The 13,761-nt window shown below is 34.0% G+C and overlaps 1 protein-coding gene across 1 annotated transcript in view; it reads left to right on the forward strand.

The window, feature by feature from the left end:
* The first annotated feature begins 1,424 nt into the window (after window positions 1-1,424).
* The window catches only part of LOC117117391 (fibropellin-1-like), an 18,981-nt gene continuing 6,644 nt past the window's right edge, over window positions 1,425-13,761 (forward strand). Inside the window, exons 1-3 of the mRNA XM_033261672.1 lie at window positions 1,425-1,620; window positions 6,633-6,962; window positions 8,297-8,413. Coding sequence (XP_033117563.1) covers window positions 1,563-1,620; window positions 6,633-6,962; window positions 8,297-8,413 — 505 coding nt within the window. The 5' untranslated portion in view covers window positions 1,425-1,562. The remainder of the gene's footprint in view (window positions 1,621-6,632; window positions 6,963-8,296; window positions 8,414-13,761) is intronic.

Below are 13,761 nucleotides of genomic sequence, written 5' to 3' on the forward strand. Positions count from 1 at the left end.
TATACATATATATAGTTATATATATATATATATATAGTTTTTATTTGCTGATTGAAAAGTTTGTCTAGGCCTTTGAACACTTGTGTGGAAAATGATGTTATGTTTGAAAGTTATTTAGAAGCCTTGAAGATGCTCTCCCGACTGTGATGCAGTGGTGGTGCTATGGGAGTTGGGGGATAGGAGGGCGGATACAGCCCCCGTCGGGGAATCTAGGAGAGATTGGTCGGGGGATGATAAACAAATCATATTTTAAAACGTTTATATCAAAGTTGGCCTGATTTTGCTTCCCAACAACTCCAACATATGGGTTCACACGTAGGGTTGATGGTGGCGCATCCCGAGTGGTACAGTGTATGGAGTAGGCCTTACTACATAGTTTTAGTTGTAAGATCCTAATTTACGCTCTGACAATCGTTTGAGCTTGAATTCACTCATATTGGCCTGTTACCAACAATAATTGAATCAATTATTGATTCCTGATGATGACATAATTAATATCGAAATATTGAATTGGTATTTGAATGTGCATTTCGATACTTGGAGTATATATTATACTATCTAATTAAATCAATAATAAGAGGATCGTTATTAACTCAGGGTTCTCATGACGCTGGTCGGTGGTGGTCCAGCACTCGTTTCCGACCAGTGGCGTATCTATGGGAGGGCGCGGGGTGTGTTGTTTACTTCTTTCTCAGCACGCGCTGCAGCTCGCAAGAAGTAAGGTCAGCTTCAACTTTCGTTGGTGACCCTCATCTGTCAATGCTCGCATTACCGTTTTTTTATTATTTGCACTTTTCATTAGAAACGCGTTCAGAAGGAATTTAACCGTTTATAGAAAAAAGAAGAAACGCCCTATGTTTCTCTTTAGAGCAACACAGGGCTATTCGATCCGTGCGTTGTACAATAATGAGTAGAAATTCCTTTGTTTTAACAAATATTTAGGCCTATTTCGTTTTGATCAAGCTTATACTATTTTATCAATAGGCCTACTATTTTTGGGAAGATTTGATTTTCGTACACCACAGATTCACGGGTACATTCAATCATAGGGGTTCTATAATATGATTTTGTCAGCCGGGGGTGGGGGAGGTTTTGATGTCGGCGGAGAATTTGATGTCGGCGACCACCAATCCAAAATGCTGCTGAGAACCCTGCAAATGATATACAAATACATAATTGTTATCCTGATAGAAAACATCGACCGGAGAATCGAGTGAATTCTAAGAATATTGATTTATGTAATTTCATTCTAGTTAGTCGGTCACTCTCCAAAGAAATAGTTGTTCGTAATTTATCAATCAACTTTCAATACGTTTTTGTTGACTATAATCTATACAGTGAATCAAATTATACGATATTTCATACAAACCTGTCAGAAATCAATACATCGGCACATTTAGCAGTCAACGTGACGAGAAGCAATACTTGACATAATGATTTGTAACACATCTTCCTTTTTGTGAAGTTTTTACTTACAGATACCACTTGGTTTCAAAAGGTCTATGGCCTAGTGAGTTTTTACGATACTTTTAAGATTCTGTTGTATAAATAAGAACAAAGCGATGTATATACTTGTTTTGCATGTTATAGCCATTATTTTTTTGAAGAATGTGGACTCACGTAAGTTACTTTTTGTCTGTTTATTCATTATTGCTAAAGTAGGATTTTGATAGTAAGTTGTTGGAATAATAATAGTAATAATTATAACAATGTTAACCTCCATTGTTAAATATTAAAGTTAGATTGATATTGGTATTAACAAATAAAAATTGTTATACTTAACATTGTTAATTTTAATAACACCTATTATTATTATTATTATTATTATTGTTATTATTATTATTATTATTATTATTATTATTATTATTATTATTATTATTATTATTAATGTTATTGTTGTTGTAGTTGTTGTTGTTGTTGTTGTTGCTGCTGCTGCTGTTGTTGTTCAAAATATCTCCAAAACAGCTGCACCAAGCTAAATGCCAGTTACAGGGATTGTTAGGTACAACCCAAGAATGAGGTGATTACATTTTGGTGGCCATCCGGCGTAGGGAGGACCATTCAAAGAAAAACGTCCCATAACAGATATTTCAAAAACTAATCAACTGATCTGAATGAAACTTTCGTGAAAGTTTAACCAAGTTAAAAGGAAGAAGTTATGAAGTATTGGTGACGATCCAAATTCGGGTGTGAATTTGAAGGTCATGTAAATTCATAAGGTCCCAGACATAAATACAGTATCTCTAAAAATAATCAAAACTCTAAATGAAAATACCCAGAATAGTTTGTCATGTTTCAATGAAGAAGGTTTAAATTTTGGTGACCATCCGGAATAGGGTGTGGATATATGAGGACCATTTACAGTACAGGAAAACGTCCCAGACCAGATATTTCAAACACTAATCAACTTATGATTGGAACTTCGTTAACGCTTAACCAAAGTACAAGAGAGAAATTATGAAGTGTTGGTGACGATCCAAAGTCAGGTGTGCATATGAGGGCCACTCACATCTCACATCATCATCATCTAGTTGTCTATTTTGTTGTAGAATTTTTTCCAGCCTGATAAGTTGTATTCTGTTATAATCGTTTTTTCTTAATTGACCAAAACATTCATAACTTCCAAACAAAAGAGTGCTTTCAATAACAGGAGAATAAAGGATCATTATACTTGTATCAACATTGAAAGACCGCAATTTCCTTAAGAAATGGAGGCGCAGCATACCCTTAACAAATTTATCTCACTGTTTCCCCAGTTTAACTTATTGTCAATCTCTAAACCTAGGTATTTATAATAAGTAACAGTTGCAATCTCAACATTGTCAATTGTCAACAACAAGGAATACAATGTTATTTTCTGCTTTTCGATAGTAAATTATAAGTTCTTTTGTTTTTTTGTCCATTTAATTTTAAACAGTTTTGTTTACCCCACACTGAGAAGTTCGCGACAGTATTAAAAGATAAACACAGAGTTGGATTTCATGAAACTTATGATAGCTGCGTCATCTGCGTATTTCAATATCTTCCCAGCTAACAATATTACGTTATAAGAGCGTTATAATAACGTTACAGTTTGGTGATAAAAACGTTATTTTGTAGAACCATATGTACGATACATATAACCTAATTTCACGACGTCTCAACGTTTAAACGTTCTTACAACGTTATGTGAACGTTATTTTGTGACATACCTAAACCACAACATTCGCGAACGCTATACAAACGTTTTGTGTTTGTTCATCTTCATGTTGGATCTGCAGTCATCAGTATAAACAATAATGTAGAGTAGTGCAAAAACCACACATCCCTGACGTGATCCAATCTGTGTAGTGATGGGTTCTGAAAAAAGCATGTCAGCTGATACTAAAAATAGGCTTGGGTCATTAATGGTGCCTACGATATGTACTACCATGGTACTTCTACTGTATAAATGACATATAATCATCAGAGACTATAAATGATTGTTTTTTCATTGCTTTTTATTGCTGTTATAGTGTTTGGAAATTATTGCAGTCGTAATTAGACATTTATTGAAAAAATATGCAAAACAAATTCAACATTTAATTATTATAACAACCTTGAAACCGCTATTGTGTAAATAGGCTTACCGTCTGTTAAAATATTAAAAAATAAATACTCAGGCCTGGTAGTTCTGTTAAAATATTAAAAAATAAATACTCAGGCCTGGTAGTAGTACCTTTATTTATAGACATTTAGCATAAACTATCATCACTTTATTCAGTATTCATTTTGTTTTGTGTAGCCCGGCTATATTGTCATTCTCTTAAAAATCTACAGCACCACACAGACCTGTTCATTCACAGTTAAATTGTAAATTTAATATTGACAGATCCAAGTAATCCGATGTGTCCTGAAAGAAATAAAATAAAAGTTATTAAATTATACATAGAAAACATTTTTGTCAACTAAAAATTCGATCTGAATTAACCAGGGCCCAAGAAGACTGAGAAACCAATCCCGGTGCCACAACAGAAAAAAATATTCATGCTAGGCTTTCCATATACACGTCTGAGAGATCAGTGATTATCAATTAATCTAAATATATTACTAAATACTGACATGACAATACATTTTAAACAATTACATACAATCTACAGCACCACGCAGGCCTGTTTACGTTCATCAAAGATCTTATAAAAACAAGATAGCGTTCGACGTTCATTCACAGTTAAATTCTAAATTTAATATTGACAGATCCAAGTAATCCGGTGTGTCCTGAAAGAAATAAAATAAAAGTTAATTATACATAGATAAAAATTCGATCTGTAATTAACCAGGGCCCAAGAAGACTGAGAAACCAACCCCAATGCCGCAACAGAGAAAAATATTCACGTCTGAGAGATCAGTGATTATCAATTAATATATCTAACGATTAAATACTGACATGACAATACATTAAAATTAATGGCCCTTCGCTTTTTATATTCACTGCGCACAATTTCAACAGAAATAAGTGTCATGAGACTGAAGTTCCTATCTACAGATTCAAATAACCATGTTCGAATCCTGTCAGAGGCATTTTATTACACAATGTATTTATTTATTTATATTACACAATAGCTAGCTTGGTTTATATTACATTCTTTTGTTGCTTTCCAGTCGTACCTATTGCGTAATAGAGTGTAACTATAACAGTTATGACGCTCGCTTTGACAGCGAGAGGTCGCAGGTTCTAATCCCGTAAGAGGCATTTTATTACAAAATTTATAGGACAATATCCGTTGAGAGCTATGCTACACGATGAATCATCGCTGTTTACTGTTTGCTTTCTTTCTTGTGCAGTCATTTGGTTAAATCATTGTTACAAGTGGTTAATGATTTTTGTTACAACAGTGTTTAAATCGTTGTTACAATAGCCGGGTTAATGAAATTGTTACAATAGTGGTTGATTTTTGTTACAACAGTGGTTACTGTTACAGCAGTGGTTGATTTTTGTTGCAACAGTGGTTAATGTTACAATCGTGGTTGATTGTTACATTAGTGGTGATACATTCCCCAATTCCAAACTGCTCTGTAAAAATGGCTGGAGTTAAAACTGATTATAATAATAATAATAATAATTTGATAGTACTGTTGTCATTGAATTATATAAATATTTTAAAAAAAGAAGGGAATGAAAAGAACTTGGAAGAAAAAGGAAATATTGTATTGTTCCCTTTTAATGAAGATTGTTGAAATAAATGTGGTGGTTACGCCACGAAAGAGAAAAAAAAAGCCTCTGTGGACTAATGGTTATGACGCTCGCTTTGACAGCGAGAGGTCGCAGGTTCTAATCCCGTAAGAGGCATTTTATTACAACATTTATAGGCCAACATCCGTTGAGAGCTATGCTACACGATGTATCATCGCTGTTTACTGTTTGTTTGCTTTCTCTCTTTCTTGTACATAAATTTAGTTAAATCATTGTTACAAATACAGTGGTTAATGATTTTTGTTACAACAGTGTTTAAATCGTTGTTACAATAGTGGTTAATGAAATTGTTACAATAGTGGTTGATTTTTGTTACATGGTTACTGTTACAGCAGTGGTTGATTTTTGTTGCAACAGTGGTTAATGTTACAATCGTGGTTGATTGTTACATTAGTGGTGATACATTCCCCAATTCCAAACTGCTCTGTAAAAATGGCTGGAGCCAGGAGTGGCGAAAATTTTGACAATTTAGGGGTTTCGAGGCTTATTTGATCGATTTTAGAGTCTACTAATATGTAGAAAATTCATATATATTTTTTTCCTTTTCGACGAATTGTGCTTTTTCTCCCCGACGGGGTGGGGGGGGGGGCAACTTTTCCCGACGGGAGTGCCCTGGCTCCCCCGTCCCCTCTCCCACTGGCGCCACCCCTGGCTGGAGCAAAAGTTTTACACAAAAATCCCGATCAGAATTCAAGAATGTCAGCTTCTTGATTTATTCAAAAATGCTTATAAGAAACAATTGTAAAAAAATAATAATGTAATGGCCCGAAACCTTGACTCAGAAGTACCAGGATGGTGTCCGGCGGGGGATAGTTTTTGCCATTGTTTAGTTAGGTTTGTATTAAAGTTAAAAATTGTAATCCCAGCCCCGAAACCTGGACTCAGAAATACCGGAATAGTGCCCAGCGGAGGTTAATTTTTACCATTGTTTAATAATTTTTGTACTTATGTTAAAATTGTAATCCCAGCCCCGAAACCTTGACTCAGAAATACCGGGATGGTGTCCGGCGGGGGATAGTTTACTAATTTTTATCTAAGTGATTGTACCTGTCCTACCTTGTAATACCGGCCCCGAAACCTCGACTCAGAAATACCAGGCTGGTCTCCGGCGGGGGATAGTTTTTACCATATTGCAGTTAAGTGATGTAGTTTAAGTTTAACCTTAAACAGTAATTACTGGCCCCGAAACCTTGACTCAGATAGAAATACCAGATTGGTGTCCGGCGGGGGATAATTTTTATAATTATTATTTATTATTGTCATTATGTGGTTGCCTTAAGCTTATGTTAATAATGATAACATCGATAAGTATAATGCTATTAATAATGTTTATTAGGCCTATAATAAGGATTTGATAAATTGTTTTATTATAGTGAGATTACCATTGTGTTAACGCACGTATTCTGTACCATCCTTGCAGAGAGTATCAGGTTGTCGGGTGGAAGTGTCTCTTGGGAAGGCCGATTGGAGGTTTGGTGGTACAAAACCGGATGCTGGCTCTTCTGTGAAAGTCGATGGGAGTGGGGTACAGTATGCGACGATTTCTTTGACATGAACGATGCAAACGTTGCCTGTCGATCGCTTGGCTACGTCGGAGCTGCGTCTTATAGGACTTGGGGAGGTGGTGGTGGTCCCATCTGGATCGACGACCTTCATTGTGGAGGTGGAGAAAGCCAGATTTGGCACTGCAGTAGCCAAAAATGGGACAATTCCAACTGCGGCCATGGAGAAGATGTAGGAGTTGTTTGCGGTAGGTGCATCGCCTGTTAGTGAACTTTGTTGCGAATCTAAGAGTCTTTAAATGGGTGGGGGTGTGAAGAGAGACGCGAAGGTAAGTGGGGGTAGTGGCGTACTTAGGGGAGGGCGCGGGGGTTACTCCCCTCAAAATAATACTCGCTCCCCCAGTCGCCCCCTCCCCCACTTCACCTTCGCCCCCCCCCCATTAGCACCTCCATATTAAGACTTCTAGATACGCCACTGAGTGGGGAATCGATGAATAGGTGAGGGGGACGCTAGATTTTAACTACTTGAAAGTGATTTATTTTGCTTTGAACACTTTCAATGAGGTGGGGAACTAGAGGAGTATTTTTTAGTGGGTACGCCTCTGTAGGTCAAACAGAATAGCAATTATACAGTATTAAAACATTCTAACAATTCTCTTAAACGTTTTGGGTTCCCATTAATACAATGTTCGTTGTCCAATTTTAAGATCACGGGCACTCATCTAGGAGAAATGTCTCAACCAACTTATTTGTTTAGGCTAGAATAGACCTAACAATCTGGAACATCAAATTTTCATGAGTTTCAAAATCTAGACCGTGAAATGGGCCTAAATGAGGGGCAAAGACTGTATACTTGTGAGGGTGAATTAATAGAGTTATCATGATTTTGAAGACGATACCAATATCTTCATCGTCCTCATTAACAAATTGAAGTAGGTTACTTACATAATCGTACCGATGCAGTTATTTGTATACTAATGTAACGGGTCCCGGGGCTACTAATTTGCGCAAAGTAAAGATCATAAAACTCTCTGTCAGTTTTGTCGATAAAAGTTCGTATCGACAAACTTTAGATCTGCATATCTAAGAGTTAACCTGGCTCTCCTAGAACATGATGAAATTTAATTCCTCCTAGTGAAATTGTCTTTCTTTTCCGTTTCACATCTCTTTATTATTATTAATTATTATTATTATTATTGTTATTATTATTATTATTATTATTATTATTATTATTATTATTGTTGTTGTTGTTGTTGCTGTAGCTGTTGCTGTTATTGTTATTATTATTATTATTATTATTATTATTATTATTATTATTATTAGTAGTAGTAGTAGTAGTAGTAGTAGTAGTAGTAGTATTATTATCATCATCATAATCATCATCATCATCATCATCATTATGATTATTATTATTATTATGATTATTATTATGATTATTATTATTATTATTATTATTATTATTATTATTATTATTATTATTATTATTATTATTAGTAGTAGTAGTAGTAGTAGTAGTAGTAGTAGTAGTAGTAGTAGTAGTAGTGTCATCAAAGTAACGTGTACTTTGTTCATGTTGGTTTAGACATTAATCACTGTAGCCAACTAGCACCTTGTCAAAATGGCGCCGCCTGCAGTGATGGCGTGGGAACATATACTTGCACGTGTGTTATCGGATATACCGGAACCAACTGCGAAACTAGTAAGTTAAATTGTACAATTGACATAGTACACGTATTATAATTTAATTAAAAGGTGAACTACTGGAAAACAACAACGCTTTGGAAAGCAATGGCTGGATCTCGGTAGAGAAGTAAAGCTTTCAGAAGAGACTGCCACGTCCTTCCTCAGTGAGAGTCAGTGAGAGAATCAGATTCAGAAGACGCTGACACCAAATAGAAGAGTCTCAATGACTTAAGGCGTCTGCATAGGTAGCAGAGTGTCCCGGGCTCAAATCCCAACCAGGGGGTGGGGGCGGTTGTAATTAGTGATTATATTGGTAAGACAGATAGATGCTTAATAACTAGACTTAAAGAATATTCTTCACGATCTGATAGTGTTATAAATGATCATATACAAAATTGTTAGGCATTCCAGTATGTTTAAGGTTTACAAGGTATATTTGAAAATGATAATGTAGTCTGTAATGTAAGTAATAAATTAGGTTTAATATTTTCTAATACTAACATTATTGACAGTTCGCAAAATTGGTCTATACTCTTGTTTAAAGAAGCGTTTGCTATACGTAGGCTACACCCTTTGCTTAACAATGGGCTGAGAGCTTCAAAAGAGCTTTCTTTGTTTTTGTAGGTAACTTTGATCAGTAGGGTGCTTTGATCTTTAGTTTATTCATAGCTATGTCACCTACTAGGGGTAATGTTTTGATTGGTCAAAGAGTTTTGGTACTTGTGCATATAAGCTTGCAAATATGGATAATGTTTCATTCCTGATGATGACATAATTAATATATATATATATATTATATATATGTTTATATGTGTTTATATAAGAGACAGGACAAGAATAGATAAATAAGTAGCAGTACATTAACAAAAGTATAACGTGATCATCCAATAAAAAAAAAAACAGATAATAAGCAGTCAACCAAGCTCATGCGTCGTAATAAACAAAGAACATAAATAAAACAATAGAACAATGGGGCAGGCACCTAAATAAAGTCAAAATGGACACACCTAGAGAGCGTAAACTAAGTATACATGGCATAAGAATTACGGAACAATGTAGTCTAAAATCATACGAATAAAACAGGCATAGTAACCAATAATGCGAGTTACATCTAAAAAATATGCCCTCGGATAATAAGTATTATACCCTCTGATAAAAAAGGATTCGCCTTAGAGAACGAAAACCAAGAATTACATTATATGGTGTAATAAATACAATATAACAAAAAATCATGAATAAAACAGCAGTAGAACAAATAATGCGAGTAATATCTAATACAGTGAGTAATATCTAATACGGTGTTAAGATTTGTAACAGTTCAGAAATATCTCGTAAGAAATTAGAGGAACGAATTATTTACAAACTTGGTACTCTCACACCTAATGGTATGAACGCATCATTTAAGTCTTTTAGGTAATTATCCATGGGTACACTGATATTACTCGCATTATTTGTTTCTACGGCTGTTTTATTCATGATTTTTTAGTTCCTATGCATGTAATGCAATAGGAACTATTGTAATCACTCTGGCTATGTTTTTTATTGTGTGTAGTGTGTGTGTGTGTGTAGACATTTACGCAAATGCGCATGCGTCAAAGAAAAGTTTTCCGACATTTTGTTTTACATCGCGATGCGAAGATTGATGTGAAGTTTCTGCAGAATTCAGTCAGGGCTCGCGCTAACCGACCGGAAAGTCGGCATGGATGAAACTATTTTGGTTTTACGGCAAAATAAATCAACTGCTGTAGGCATAGGTATTTTGAAGAAGGCCTAAAATAAAACTAAAATGTTTTAATACTTGCTGAAATACATCGTTTTTTCATTTAGATCTCCATTTTCACTAAGTCCATGCGACGTTTTTTCTGTTGTATACGTATGAGTAGTCATATGAAGATACTATATCCCCGACAGTTGGCTGTGCAGCAATGTACCCTTTGAATGCAAACTGAAAATATAAAGGCAGCCGACTGTCGGGTACATAACGACAAAAACGCCACAAAAACATGAGGCCTAAAAGCTGGACTTAGTTCAGTATTACTGCGATGCGAGGGTGGTTAGATCGTTCAATCAATGATATCGTGTTATCGTCTAATACAATTAAATGATGTGTGTAATATTTAAGAATGCACCACGTGGGTCGCTTTCTTTGTTATGCGGTAGTATTGTAGTATACATAGCAGAGTGACAGCAGAAAGCTAAGCCTAGCCTAGGGCCTAGACCGTGTACGTTCTTGATCATCGTAATGAAAACTTCGGGTGACAGACAATTGGGCCCAACTGGTGTGGACAATCGGACCCAAGATATTTTCAAATAAATTGTAGTCCTTAGCAGGCAACTGCCAGCACCCCACTTCCGATATCGTTCCAAACTACTTTAAAATGAAAATACTGTATACGTAGCTAGGCCCTATGCCTACGATATTTTTTCAAAGAAATTTGCTAAAAATGTTACTGTAATTTGCCTGTCGAATAACATTACCAATGTGGTCTGAAATCACTATTTTGGGCCATAAAAACTCCCCCTGTATTTTTCAACCACCACACAAATTTGACCCAACCGTACATATATGTATGTATGTTATAATGTATGTATGTATGTATATGTATGTATGTCTGTATATATATATATATATATATATATATATACATTATAACATATATACATACTTTTATAAATACATATATACATATATATATATACTTATATATATATGTATATATATTATATATATTATATATATATTATATATATACATACATATATCCATTATAACATATATACATACTTATATATACACATATATATACATACTTATATATATATATACACATATATACATACTTATATATATATATACACATATATACATACTTATATATATACACACACATATATACATACATATATATACATATATACATAATATATATATACATATATACGTATATATATACGTATATACATACTTTTATATATATATATATACATACATATATACATATATATATACATACTTACATATATACATACACATACTTACATATATACTTATATATATACAGTATATATATATACACATACATATATGCATTATAACATATATTCATACTTATATATTATATATATACATATATATATACATACTTATATATATATATACCATACATACTTATATATATTTCAAAATGGTATATTTATTCAAAATTCAAAATTCAAAATTTAAATATATACACATACACATACTTACATATATACTTATATAGGCCTATATATGTACTTATATATATACTTATATTCTTATATATGCACTTATATATAAGTATATATACACACATAAACATATATGTATATATATATGTTAGAATATATCAGGCGTTGAAACAGCAATTATAAAATAATTATAGACGTCAACTCAATAATTGACTTCATAAGCAGAAACAATCCATAATGGAATTCAAAAAAGTAAGTCAGACAAGCAGAATGATATCGATAGGCGTATTTATTTATAGACTATGTATACATTATGTGTTATCTCACAGGATGATAAGCACCAATGCTCATGCGCTTTGGTCCTTCGCCCCACTCCTTGGATATTTTTCCCGCCTTTAAACAGCTCAAACGTACTATGTAAACTGCTTCTGAGACATTTTGCTCAATCCGAGGACGCCATTAAATAACTAGTTCTGATTGGTCAGTTGTTAAGTTTGATTGGAACAAGGTAATTCAACAGAAGGACGCCCATCTCCACTCTCGAATATAGCGCGTGCGTACAGTCCTTTGATCTTTACTGTGGCATCGACAATCCCCATAGAGCTATTAAACAACTAGAGTGCTGACAAGATGGCGCAGCAATGCAGAGTTATGTATGTGTACCATCCAAGATGGCCGTCGTAGTAAAGCGCCACCTTCAGGCTTAGTATACATATTATTACATATTAATAAGCCCTCTGCCTGACTATTTTTTTCATTAATGATAATGAGTAATAGTAATAACAAATTATTAAATTATTGTAGCCAAAACGAGGCCAATTGAAGCATCTTATTCAAAAATAAAGTACCAAGGAATGAAAATTAAAATCGTATACATTACACCCAAACACCGCAACGCTCGAGTTTCAAACATACAGGTAACTAGCTGTACTGAACTTTCTGAGTAAATTGAGGGCGCATTTGCAAACGATGACGCTTAGTGAAATTTGATTGGCTAAATCTATGGTAGCCATCTTGGATGGTACACACACACAGTTTTCTGCGTATTTCGAACATCTAATACATTGCAGTTAGCGCTCTAGTATTCTTATTATACCTCTATGACAATCCCATACTAGTTGCGAGTACAGCCCACAATTATTAGTCTCTGCGTGTCCTTCGTTTTATGGTGTTAGTTTTTATTTTATTAATTTTGGATACTTCGCAATGTCTGTTACATCTGATATTTTTTTACTACGAGCTTGTTAAATGCTTCTATAAACTGCAATTTGATTTTTGAAAACTGACCAAGAAAAAGAATAGTTATAGCAATTTAAAATTTACGAATTTTATAAAATTTCATGTTCTCATGTAACATTAATCTGTCATTTTGATAATGTTGGCATAAGGTGCCGAAAACGAACATTTGAGTATATACAGAACAAATATTATCTGCGAAGTGAGTCTCATGAACGACAATACACCACAATTTTGGTAAAATTAATATTGAAATGAAGAATATAATTTCAGTCTAATCATGGAGGTATTATTGAGAAGGAGATCACTCGGCAACAGATCCCTTTGACGCGACAAACCTATGTGTTCCCCGCTTTTGGATCGCGCGCGGGCGTATTACCTTATAATTCACATTTTTTTGGTTAGCAACAACTTGGCAACGACATGCATTTATGCAACTTCCAGCAGAGCAGTTGTGCAATAAAACGTTTTATTTTAACCCATTAAATATCTTTATAATGAACAATGTTCCCCTGATTAGATTTTTTCGGGCTTTTGGTATTTTATTATTTGTATATTTCAGGAACGGATTCCGTAAAATATTTATGTTAAAATTACTTCTGTGTTCATTATAATTTTGTCTAATAGATGTGATTGACTGGTTCGACTATAAAGCTAAGTCAGCGTAAAACTGAAAAATACTCAGATTTTGGATTCATTTTTCGAATAGTTAACCCTCGTTAACCCTAAAATGCCTTAGTTTATTATAATCCTTAGTCATTTATTAATTAATATCTGTTAAAATTAGAATTGGCGATTTTTGGCCAATTTATGAAAATTGAAGTTGAAATATACTATACTTTTATAGGTCATGTAAATGTTCCATTAAATTCGAAACTTTTCTTGGTGGAAAATATTAATATGGTTGATATTTTATGA

This window comes from Anneissia japonica, unplaced genomic scaffold, assembly GCF_011630105.1.
Source record: "Anneissia japonica isolate Jap-2015-1 unplaced genomic scaffold, ASM1163010v1 scaffold15657_len110212_cov154, whole genome shotgun sequence".
NCBI classification, from domain to species: Eukaryota; Metazoa; Echinodermata; class Crinoidea; order Comatulida; family Comatulidae; genus Anneissia; species Anneissia japonica.